The sequence below is a fragment of the Musa acuminata genome, chromosome BXJ1-10, assembly GCF_036884655.1.
Source record: "Musa acuminata AAA Group cultivar baxijiao chromosome BXJ1-10, Cavendish_Baxijiao_AAA, whole genome shotgun sequence".
In the NCBI taxonomy this organism is placed as follows: Eukaryota; Viridiplantae; Streptophyta; class Magnoliopsida; order Zingiberales; family Musaceae; genus Musa; species Musa acuminata.
In genome coordinates, this window is record NC_088336.1 from 28661246 (window position 1) to 28673116 (window position 11871).

General features: G+C 37.8%; 1 protein-coding gene across 3 annotated transcripts; it reads right to left on the minus strand.

Moving 5' to 3' along the window:
• On the minus strand, positions 1-10458 carry LOC103968795 (phosphatidylinositol/phosphatidylcholine transfer protein SFH6). 3 transcript variants are annotated; one of them, XM_009382109.3, is made up of 15 exons: positions 10175-10458; positions 10000-10098; positions 7422-7722; positions 5196-5295; positions 4663-4929; positions 4497-4574; positions 4287-4388; positions 4151-4200; positions 3967-4066; positions 3779-3877; positions 3578-3694; positions 2041-2173; positions 819-1222; positions 309-383; positions 1-201 (listed from the first exon to the last, which is right to left on the minus strand). In XM_009382109.3, exons 2-15 carry the CDS (start codon positions 10031-10033, stop codon positions 181-183), a joined length of 1881 nt encoding a protein of 626 aa, XP_009380384.2. In that variant the 5' UTR covers positions 10034-10098; positions 10175-10458; the 3' UTR covers positions 1-180. The 3 variants fall into 3 exon arrangements, with proteins under 3 accessions (XP_009380384.2, XP_009380385.2, XP_064943651.1); XM_009382110.3 differs by having other exon boundaries at positions 1-209; XM_065087579.1 differs by having other exon boundaries at positions 9963-10098; positions 10175-10419.
• Positions 10459-11871: the final 1413 nt, after the last annotated feature.

Genomic DNA, 11871 nt, shown 5'->3' on the forward strand with positions numbered 1-11871 from the left:
GATCATATATCGTGCAACGTTATTTATTTATCAGACTTATACTATCTGTCTCTAACAATTCAGGTAACCTCGATAATCATTTATCAGCTGCTGGTCCTCCGTACATGTAATACATGCCTTCACTAGATAAATCCCATGAACAGATAAAGACGCTGAACTGAATCCCTGCACGCTCTTCTTTCAAACGCAGAACATTTTCATCTGCAGAACTTTATAGAAAGAATTCCATAAGTCATTTCTCATAAGAAATGATAAAGCATAAAGTAACCTTTTGATAATTCCATTTGAGCCTAATCATCTTAACTAACCCTGAACTTAGCCTCCTCTTGCCGGTCGATGTATGCAAGAAGTTCCTCTTGCTTCATAAGAACTTCATGCAAAGCCTACATAGAGCAGACAAAAAGTCAGACTAGTGTTTAAAAAAAGAAACTTATTTCCACATGGATGTACAGAAATCAAACTTGCAAATTTATGGAACAAAACTATGAAGTATCTTAACATACGGAGCTCCATGTAAGGTGCTACCAAGGAAAACAGATACACGCACAATGAAGTGATATGACAAAATATCTATATGTCAATGGCGTGGATGAAGGTGGTCACTTAGACAAATTGATGTTTCACCAAGTATACCGCATTCGAGTTATGACAATAATCAAGCTGCATGGATCATTACTAGATGATAAGAAAATAGCACTGATCACAAATATCCTTTGTGCAACAGGATAGCAGACTTTATATGCATGTATTTTGCAAATAAGAAATTAGATCTGCTGTTAGCCTGTTCTTGAAGAGTTAACAAGATGCAAAACAAATACCTTTTTGGTCACAATCAGCTCAACTTCTAATGCATCGACACGATGAACAGCAGAATTAAGTAACTCCTCTTTCTCCAAAGGCATTTCAGATGGCCTTGATTGAAGAGCGTTCACCTTTTCTTCCAATTCACTGAGCCTTTTTAGAAGGCATGAAAAGTCAGATTCTGTAAAACCAGGAGCAGGTGGGGGGTGGAATTCCTCTTGAAGCAATGGTTCCACAGAAACTGAAGAATCATTTTGACTTGTCCCAGAAGTTTTCTCCTGGATTCTCCTCTTCACATGGCTGGTTAATGAACAAATAAGTGCAGCAAGGGTCATGAAGAATGTTATCAACACTGCTATTGTTTGAGCTCGGATTCCACTGGATGAGTTACGAGTTTCCAATGTAGAGTACTCCCCTGCATCTAAAATCACAAGAATTTACAGAACCCTTCCATCACCTTAGAGAACAAGGGAAAATTTTGGATCATAGATCAAGATTACATTGTGCATCAGGAACAATGGCAAAATACATTGTCCATTATGCCACTCAAGTAAAAAGAGCGCAAAAAAGACATCTACAAGTTAACTACAAGTCAAGTTGGAAGTAGTTTAAAGATATAGACATGAAATTGCAAGATTTGATCTTTCAAACCAGAAGGTTAGAAAACGTTGCAGATCAAACAGAAGATTAGTATTTGTGGGTTAGTTAAAATATGCAAACATGTAGCAGATAATCATATGGAGTGGATCTATTCACTAGGAACCAAATTGTCACCTCATAAATATTTGTCCAAATTTTCTAGATTGAAACCTTACCTATCATCAAAAGGGTTAAATTTTACTAAGAGCAAGAAAATGAGTATTAGCAATTCTTACAATAAGCCATAAGGTCCAAATGTCTAGGGTCTACTGCATGGATATTTTCCACTATTGAGATCCGTCAAAGGCAATCTCATTAAATTATGAGGCATCAAGTTGCCTCTAATTAGATCTAACAAAATTTTCTTTCTCTGCCTCACCAAAAATCACTCTATGTTAATTCACTCACCTCATTTGATATTTTATTTTCCCAACAGCTTTATAATTATGGTAATGCTCAGAAAATAAAAGAAAATGACGGCCAGAAAACAACAAAACTTGGCATAAGAAATTTCAGCATTGCCTTCAATTAGTTGGTTTAAATACATTTGTAGAAAATGGAAAAGTTGTCACATGAAATTGCTACAGCATATTCACAAACCATTTAATGCATCAAGGCTTTGATTATAGACTTCTCTATTCCATCCGGCATCCACGGTTTTATCTACCATGGGAATATGCTCATCACACTGTGGAAAGCCAGCAGAAAACCTGTCTGCTTTCACAATCTTTACCTGTAAGAGGAGAAAGAAAAAGCATAAATGTTGTTATCATGTTCTTACAATCACAGTGAGACTTCGTCTCATAATATACTGTTGTACAGCCACTGCTGATCGTTTGGTCAGATAGTTGCACACTTGCACATACAAACTTGGCCAAGATTCTTAGCACATATATGAGGGGATCAAAACTTATATATAAAACTATTCTTCCATTAGGCTTCACTTGAAGCAGCCCATAATCTAAAGATGCAACATTGTGGATAAACAAATGCCAATCTGCACATGTGGAGCATATGCGCCTCACAATCTCGTACCAAAGAGGGTCATGTCAGGCTGCTTTGGGCTGAACTGCACTTCTGCCCTGAGACGTAGCCAGACGCAAACCACCAGATGGGCGGCCACCACCGCAGGCTCCAGGTCGAACTAGCTGTGGACTAGGCCGACTGAGTCCAGTTGCATGCAGCTGGTCTGATCGAGTCCAGTTGGTAGTCTGACTCAGGTTAGACCCAACCCAACCAACACTTAAACCCCCAATTCAAATCAGTTTCGACCCCCCTTTTTTCCAAATAAAAGTTAAAATAACCAGTAATTGAAAGTATTTAAACTTAAACATGAAATTCTCATGAACATAATCATATCAAGTAACTAATTCAAGCAAATCAATTATCATGTCACAATAATTAAATTACTTTAAAAAATTATCATGGCATAAATTCATGATGCATAATAAATCATTTAAGATCGCATGTCACCATAATTAAAATAACTAAAATGAATAATGGCATAATTTCATTAAATAAAATAAGATGATTTAATCAACCCGATCATCAACTTACAATTACTAAATTAATTCAAGAAATCATTATCATGGCATAATCTCATAAAATCCAAAAAAACGATTAGTAAACTAAATAAGCAATAAGAACTTATACTATCCATTGTTTTTTTTAAATAGTAAATAAATAATAATAATTCAAAGAAAGGTGGAGGACCTACCTTTTTAAAGATGGAGGTCCCTCTCCCACAAATTGCTGTCAGGCTCCTCATGAACCCTAGTGAAGAACATAGGAGTCTGACCAGCTTTATATAGGAGAGGAGATTCCTCTTGTGGAAAGAAAAGAAAATTGATTTTTCAGATTAATTAATTTATTTATTTGTTAAATTCCTAACTTGCCCAAACTGTTAAAGAAATTGATTTAATTATTTTCTTAATCATATTATACAAAGAAGGAAATGGTTATTCCAAATAAAGCAAAACACTAATTACAGAAATTTTAATTTTGGAAAGAGGAGAAAAAACTTGGTGATTACAATCAATAATTCCACAACAGCTAGAATTAAGACTTCACCTTGTTATTAAACTGATGAAAGAGGAAGATATAAGGCCAACTACAGCTAAAACAAATACAAATATACCTCTTCATGTACGGGGGTCAAATGAGGATATGATAGATAACTCCTTGCTGCCTTTGGAGAAGCACCATCTTCAGCTTCTGAGCCAGACTCAGCAGTAGATGTATCACTACTCTTTATCTGGCTCACAAGATTAAATGACTAAGCCTTCTAAGAACATAAAAGATTATGTCTCAAGAAACGAATCATATAGAGAGGTCTTACTGCTGTATATTGTGGCTTGGCATGAGCAATAACTTTTCCCTCACCATTAGAAACAGTAACAACTTGCCGAGCACACTGTGCTTCGCCACCAAGAACCATCTGTATACCACCAACAACCATATAATCATAACAAGCAAAAAGAGAAATTACAGAAACAGGTAAAAGAGAAAAGAGATCACAATCAGAACCTTTAGTATGTTTGGATCCATCCATGAACCCTTTTCAGATTTAAGGCATCCACCCAGATCAGAACATATACAAGAACCACCAAGGAACTCTGGCAACTCGCTGGAGAGACCCCAGAATGTATGCCCCAAAAAGGTGAGACTCTTATGACCAAATCCCACAAGAAGCAAGAGGCAAAGAACATACCTAAGTTCAATTACTTCCAACAGCTTACTTTGGTATTTGCTTCCAAGAACCTGAAAGAAGTTCGGATAAAAATTTTGAATAAGATCTTATTGAATCTCATAAAGAAATGCTTTATAACACAGAGGAAATTGCTTACATAAATTTTTGAAGTAGTCTTTGGATCAAGAAAGGATTTTACTGTGTTCCATAGCAACCTAAAACCGGGGCCAGCATTGATGATAAACATCCGGAATAGTGTCTGCAAAAACATCATTTACCATAGAGGGGCAACATCAATCAGGTGAATATTCTTTGCCAATCTATAAAACACGACAAAAAGGAAATAACATAATAAGAATCCACATACCTCAGGGTAGTTATCATTGTCAATTTTCTGCAACCTTTGAATTAGTTCTCTGGCTGTCTTGCTGAAATTTTTTAAACTCTACAAAACAAATACAACATGACGATAAAAAAAAATGTATATTTTCTGGTTGAGTATTGTACTTTAAATAAAAGAAATATTAACATACCACACCCTGAACATCAAGAATTGTTGTACTTGAATCTATGTGCTTTTTTGCAGCAATTGAGCAAGCTGGGAACTTGATTAAGAAGCTCCTCTCAAACTCCCTTACATGGTATCTAATGTATCGGTCCATGGTTGTAACCTGCATAAGCTTGTTGGGATCAACTTTTCCTAACCTTTCAATGTAAACGGGTCTTCCATCCTTGTCCACACCATGATAACCATGAGGATAGTACTGAAGTACTTCATTTAACTCAGAAAACTCGAAGTCCTGACAGAAGATCTTATTCAGTTAGATAGGAATCGACTTTAGCGAAAATGCCGAACATGGAGGTAACATTCAGAGGTTTTGTGCAAGAGGAAAAGAGAACAATATCTACTGAAAAAAGCTTGTAGCTTAAGCTTAAAACAGAAGTTCACACATAATGCAGACCCATCACTAAAAAATAGAAAACACTAAATATACTCATAAGAATCTCTAAGATGAGTTTATAGAAGACCCTTTAAGATAAAATCAGAAAAGAATTGCTTGCTTACATCTAGAATAGTATCAGTGCCATATTCCTTTCTCCACTGGAGCATTTCTGCCCACATGTGCTTTGCTTTCTCAATATCAAACTTCCTTGCCTTCAGAAATCTGAAGTAATGTATAAACATTAGACATACAGATTTTTTTTTTTTGTAAAATGAATAAGGAAGCTAGAAGATTATAGCCTGCTAAGAGTAGTTGGGAATATTCAAAATGTAATAAAATAAAGAAGGATGAAGAAACTGCAATGACAAGATCATTATTATGGCATTGATATTGCAGCATTCTTCTAATTGTTACCAAGAATCAGTAAAGTGATGCAATCTACAATAATGAATGTAAATTGTCAGTTTACTGAAGAGATGCATAGCTATAAGATATTAATACTTTAAATTGGTTGTCGTATCCAAATCTGACGTCGAAACGTGGCGACGTCGCCCCGTGTGGGAGAAGGAAAAGGCGATGTCGCTTCACCGAAATATATATATATATATATATATATATATATATATATATATATACCGAGCGGTATACCGCTCGGTATACAATATCGTATCATACCAAGCGAACATCGAAACTCCGGTACGGTACGATATTTCAATCCTTGGTGAAAAGGTTATGGATGAAAGTTAATTAGTTGTCATTATTTTATCATAATACAACTATCATTTTCTAACACAATGAATAAATGTCAAGCTGTGTCGTACATACTATGCATTCAAAATATTTTCATGCCACATTCATGCTATATAGCATCCTATTTTTTTTAAAGATCAAGGCATAAGCACATCCACATTGTATCCTATCAGCATTCCGTATTTGGATCTGTGCTTCATATATATGTAGATAACAAAACAATGTTCCTTGCAACAAGCCACAAAACACATTTTTCTTTCAACTACCAGAAGAAAGCGGAACAAATGGATTGTTAATTGTCACTGTTCAAGGGTGTTATTTTCTGTTAACTGATAAATCCTATCACCAACATTGATAACTAAGCATAAGCCATCCATTGTGGATTTAGCATATAAAAGAAGTTCAATTTCCACGACAATATAAGGCGCCAACTGGTGACATGGATTCCAACTTCTGACATGAATTTCAGAAGAGAACAATCATAAAAAGGCCAAAATGTCAATTAGCAAAATATAACTCTCTTTAGGACTTATTCCCCAACATACCTAAGGCCCTAAACCCCCAACGTCATTATAATTCAAGCTTTTCATACCTTTTATAAGGTTATGTATTGACCAGAATGTGAAGTTGACAAGACTTCACAGGAAATAACTCAAAACTTCACAACAGATTGGCATCTTGATTAGATAGCTGGTACCTGCCGATGTCGAATTTAGATTAAATAAAATTAGAACATAAACTGGTAGTTGTCATTTGGTACATGATAGGACTGAACATTTGGTGGCAACTTTGGCTCCTACAGCAAAGAAGCAACTTCCATATTTCCCCAAACATGCAAAAAATTCCAAGAACAGGCGAAAGAGAAATTTGGCTAAGATTAATGTTCGTTAAAGAGGAATAAATTATGAATCAGCCACAAAAACGCCAATATTTATATCCAGATAAATACCCTGAAATATAGCATGTTGGACTTTCATGGATCTCTTCTTGGCCTTCCATCTTGACATACTAGAAAAAGGAGTTTAGACTTCAAGGCTACTCTGCAATATTGCTGGTTCTTTTAAAACACTTAGGTAGTTTAAAGCAAGAAATCATCAACTTCTTATACATTGTGAAGTATAATATTATAATTAGTCCTTCGAAAATAAACACAAATATAGTTATATTTTTGGCTTGCAAGAGGTTCCATAAAAAGCTAGTAAGTCACACATCCTCATGACTTGAATCCCCTCAAAACCATGACATGGAATGTATCATAATATGGCAAGAAAACGGGTCAAATTTATATCTCATGAGAAGCACATTAAACCATCAATAATAGTAGCACCTTTTCTGCTAGAATCTTCCCTGCACCTGGATGAAGAAAAAGAAAATAATAGGAGTCTTCCTTCATATGATGAAAGAAAATGTGTTTGGACCTAAGCATTCGATTGTTATATATGATCAGTTCAATTTTCATGCATGTCCTTTTCCGGTGTGTGTGATTCAGAAGAAACTCTTATATTGTCAAACTTACGATGATCAGCTTGTTGATTGGGACCCTTGAGCAGAGTCATAACAACATGGGAACAAGACAGAAATATAATAAAATCACTCACCTCAGCATCATGTGATAATCATCATGCTTTGCAGGCAGCAACTCCTCAAGAATTAGGGATTGTCGGAATGCATCGACATCCTGTAATTCCTCTATATCCCTAATATCCTCAATCGAAATGGAATTGACTCGAGTGTTGCTTTTCCTCCTGTTCTTTTTCCTTAGAGAATGCTTGAACTTAGTGGACGCATTTATTGCCTTTTTCTTCAAGGATGCAATTCTTGTCCTCCTTTCATCTTCTGAGTTCTCAAAATCTGACTTTCGTTCTTTATGATCCTCATGACTCGAAAGCCCCTCAAAACCTACAATACATTAAAGAAGTCACTAACGAACATTTAACACCTCAGACGTCATGATATCAGATATTGTGCAAGGGTCAACAAAGTGTAATGAATAAGAAGAAAATCCTTCAAAGAAGAGACAACTGTAGGACTTCTAAGTAGGCCGCTCATGCCTCAAAACTATCCCCAGTAGTTTCACTGTAGAATTTAGAGTTTGCAGATAAGACAAATTTACAATAATTCATGTATAACTTCACCAAGTCCTATGTAATTAATTTACCAGCATCTGAACCACTCATGACGATGTAAAGTCCAAATAAATGTTAACACTGGCGGTAGTGACCAAATAACGCCCTTTTTGAATGGAAAAAAGGACTTCTTTCACTGTGAGCTCCCAAGGTATCAGAACTAAAATACAGATAAATCCAGATATATAAACAGAATAAGTCATAACTAAAAGGAACTGAAAATAAACATCTGAACCTTATCAATCAATGAAATCAACCAAGAAAGCAAGTAAACCAGTTAACATTTTTAATGCAATGATATACTGACGGTTTGTCAATTGCTACAAAAACTTGAACCTTTTCTTGAAGATGAATCATGAGTGCAAAATTTTAAATAAAACAGTACCCAGGCCTCTTTAAGTGGGCTTTTAGTCACAAAATGCTAAAATACTGCCAAAAGTTTAACCCAAAGACTAATAAGCCGATGTTGGAGCAAAAGAATAATAGATCTTTAACAAACTTATCACTCAATAAAACTACTTATACCAAATGCAAACTGAGACAGAAAATGATGGAAGGAAAGAAGACACTGTCACAAACGGAAAAGAAATTTCCCGATCTTTCGCAGTTACAGTTTTACAGAACACTCAGGTTAATCAGATAGGATATTGATACTTGATAGATTTAAAGTTTGAGAAAATAAGATGTAGTTTCAGCTTTCTTAATCCAGTAATTGGTCAATGGACTAGATTAGAGTATCATAATCCATGTAGGAACTTAAGATGAAGAAGTTCGATAGTCTCATGTGTGTTTGCTTGTAATTAGATCTTTTATTTCCTGCAATTAAGAATGCAAACTAAAAGCATTGATTTAGTTATGGATAAATCAGATTTTATGCAGTCTATCATCTAGTTTGACCTGTTCACTGACAATGAACTGTAAGGGTAAGATAAGGAAATATGGAGTTCGTTACTCATAAAAAAGACAAAAACTGACACTTGGCCTTCCCTGTTTGCATCTATCTCATTACAACATTAATTCCTGCTCTGGAACTTTGGGAGTGTTGGGAAGAACTCTAATAAAACCTGCCCGAAAGATAAATTCACTTTATACTTTTGCATTGTGCATCTTCAAATAAAATAGAAAAGAAAACCTTTTGTTACCATATCGTAAAAGAAAGATTATCAATGACAGTGTGTTACTAGGTTAATGTATAAAATAACAGCCATTAACATGGATAAGATAATTTCAGTTGAAATCCCTTTATGTTTTCATTCTTTTTTCTATTCTATATGCTGTTATTGGATTCAGGAATATTTCATTTTCATGCATAAGTAAAGGAATTATGTCCAACAAATGCACATACATAATATCACTGTGGCTAAAAGATTGAGCTTCTGTTCTCTCTGTTTCAACCGTGCAATGGATTGAGAGATGTTGGACCCTTCATGCAAGAGGCCACTTTATTTCTGGGTAAAAGATGTCATTGTCATGCCTGACCAGCTTCAACCCCGGACTTGTTTGTTTATTTGAATCTGGTCAATAATAAATCATCATGCAGAGTCTTTTGTATTTTGGATTGATCGACATCAATATCTAATGACAATTTGTTCAGAAATATTATATATACATTATGTCCAGAAACATGGGTGAATCTAACATTGTTTAACCTGCAACTGACATGTTAAAGCTGCAACTGACACCGAGGATTAGTTTACACTGAACAGTCATCAGTTTTTAATATATACCATAGGATCAGAAACCACTTGCAGCCGCGCAAAACAGCAAACCACTGATTCACAGATTAAGAATTCTCCAATCGATCATCGATATACCGAACGGAACAAGAATACAAACCCATCATGTCATATGTTTTCAACAAATAGATGAGGATTAACATCGCGTCTTGATACGCCAAGTTCTCAGATCAGTCGCTGGTATATAGAATGGAACAAAATAAAAACTCAAAATGCCAATGCAAGAAACAAGATGTTGGTTCATCAAAAAGGAAAGACGAACGATCCAATATCTCACGCAAAAGCGAACGGGGGAAGAGTCCGTAGCGACTCACAGGGCCAAGCGAACCGATCGAAAGAGCCCGACATGGGATGCGCAATTTGATCGTCGGGATCGGGAGGACAAGCAAACACTGATGAGAATTGTCTGCTACCTGAAACCACATTCCCATCAGAAACCCTATAGAACCGTAGGAGAGCCCAGAAGCGACCAGATTCTGATCGAAGTACCTCGAATAGATGGGCTCCGCGAAATGGATCGACTGGGGAGGCAACGCGAGACAGATGAGCGTGTTTGGAGTGGAAGGATCGTCGAGTGAGCTGTAACGAGACTGCAAGCAAGCTGCGAAAGGGATGGAGGGTTTCGTGGATGAGGAGGAGGAGGAGGAGGCAATGTATCGCCGGTTCCACTCGATTCCTCGGCGGAGATAACGCGGAATGGAGAAGGAAAAGGATCCCCAATTTCTTACATTGCTGTTAACCGAACGAGTGGAGCGGGGGTCTGTTCGCAGAAACAAGAAACTCATTTCCAAGTAGAGAGAGAGAGAGAGAGAGAGAGAGAGAGAGAGACTGCGCTGTGAGGGTCCCAGGTCGCTTTTCTCTCATTCCCACGTGGCGATGCCGGCTATCGGTAGACAAAGTCTGGAGCGGCGGCTCCTGACGTCGTGACAAGCAGGGGGCCACGAGAGGTCCACGGTGGGACCTAGAAGCGCTGGGATGCCGCTCGGGAGGGTGCGTCGTCGTCGGAGTCCCACGTGACATGACGGGTCACCTGCAAGTCTCGGACGGGTGGCCCAAAAGTTGAAGCCCGTCAGAGAACTAGCCACTCACTCTCTGGTGGACTGGGATCCTCGAACACGTAGCAGCCCTTGGCACTTCGCAGAGCCTGCAATTTCCCCGGGTTGACCATGCATGATGGGATTAGTATATCGATTCAAGTCGGGCAAGCGGCTTGGGGAGTCGCAGAGTAATGTGTGACCTGGGAGCACCAGGTAGCCGACGCCATCTGTGTGTTGTGGGGATGCTGATGGGCCCATCTATTGGGCCGTGCGTTGGATTTTGGCATGGGAGTAGTTGGAATCTCCACTCGGGTCACAACGAACCCATCCGATGTGTCATTACATGACGAATGATACAATTATCATTATAGGACTGGCACTTCCGGATTGGTTCTTTAGGTGAGCCAGAGATCATTTGCGAGACCCATCACCAATTAACAAGTGCATTATTAGGTGGTAAAGAGCAATAACTACTCATTTACGGAAGTAATCAAATACCACTGACTGTCCCTTGTGTTTATTTAATGGTAAACTATCTTTCTCCTCTTCCGTAGCATGGCATACACCATTCGGAAAGCTTCCGGTCACGATTGGTAGCTAACTATGCATCGGAGTCCCGGCGAATGCCGGTTAAAATGCCCAAATAGATCGATCTCTGCGTCGTTATGCATCCTACCTACGTTATTATTGATTTCTAGCTCGTAAAGTGACTTGTTTCTGCTTTCTCAAAAAGACAAAGTGAATAATACGACACGACGATGGGAGAAGCTTGACCCGAGCGTGGGCCCTATAAAAGTGTTTGTCGTTCCATCAAAACCGGCAGCTGGATACGTCCCTCGATGTTCTACCACCAAACGTACGGTACACGCTGTGGAGGCTAGTATTAAATAGTGCATCCGAGGCTCGGTGGTGGATTCTCGTTCTCTCGGTAGGTATGTTTTGTTTGCTCTACTTTGTGATAGGGCAGCCAATACCGCGGTACTAATAAGATACTTTGAAGTGAAAGAAGGAGGACATGGGGCATAATTAAAGGCCTCCGAGTGGAATCGATGATGATAAGATGCGGCCTCATTTAAGAAAGCTTCCCTTTATCTCCTAACTCCGGCAGTCGATTATGGTGGATGTAGAAGAGCACATTCATTGATTAGG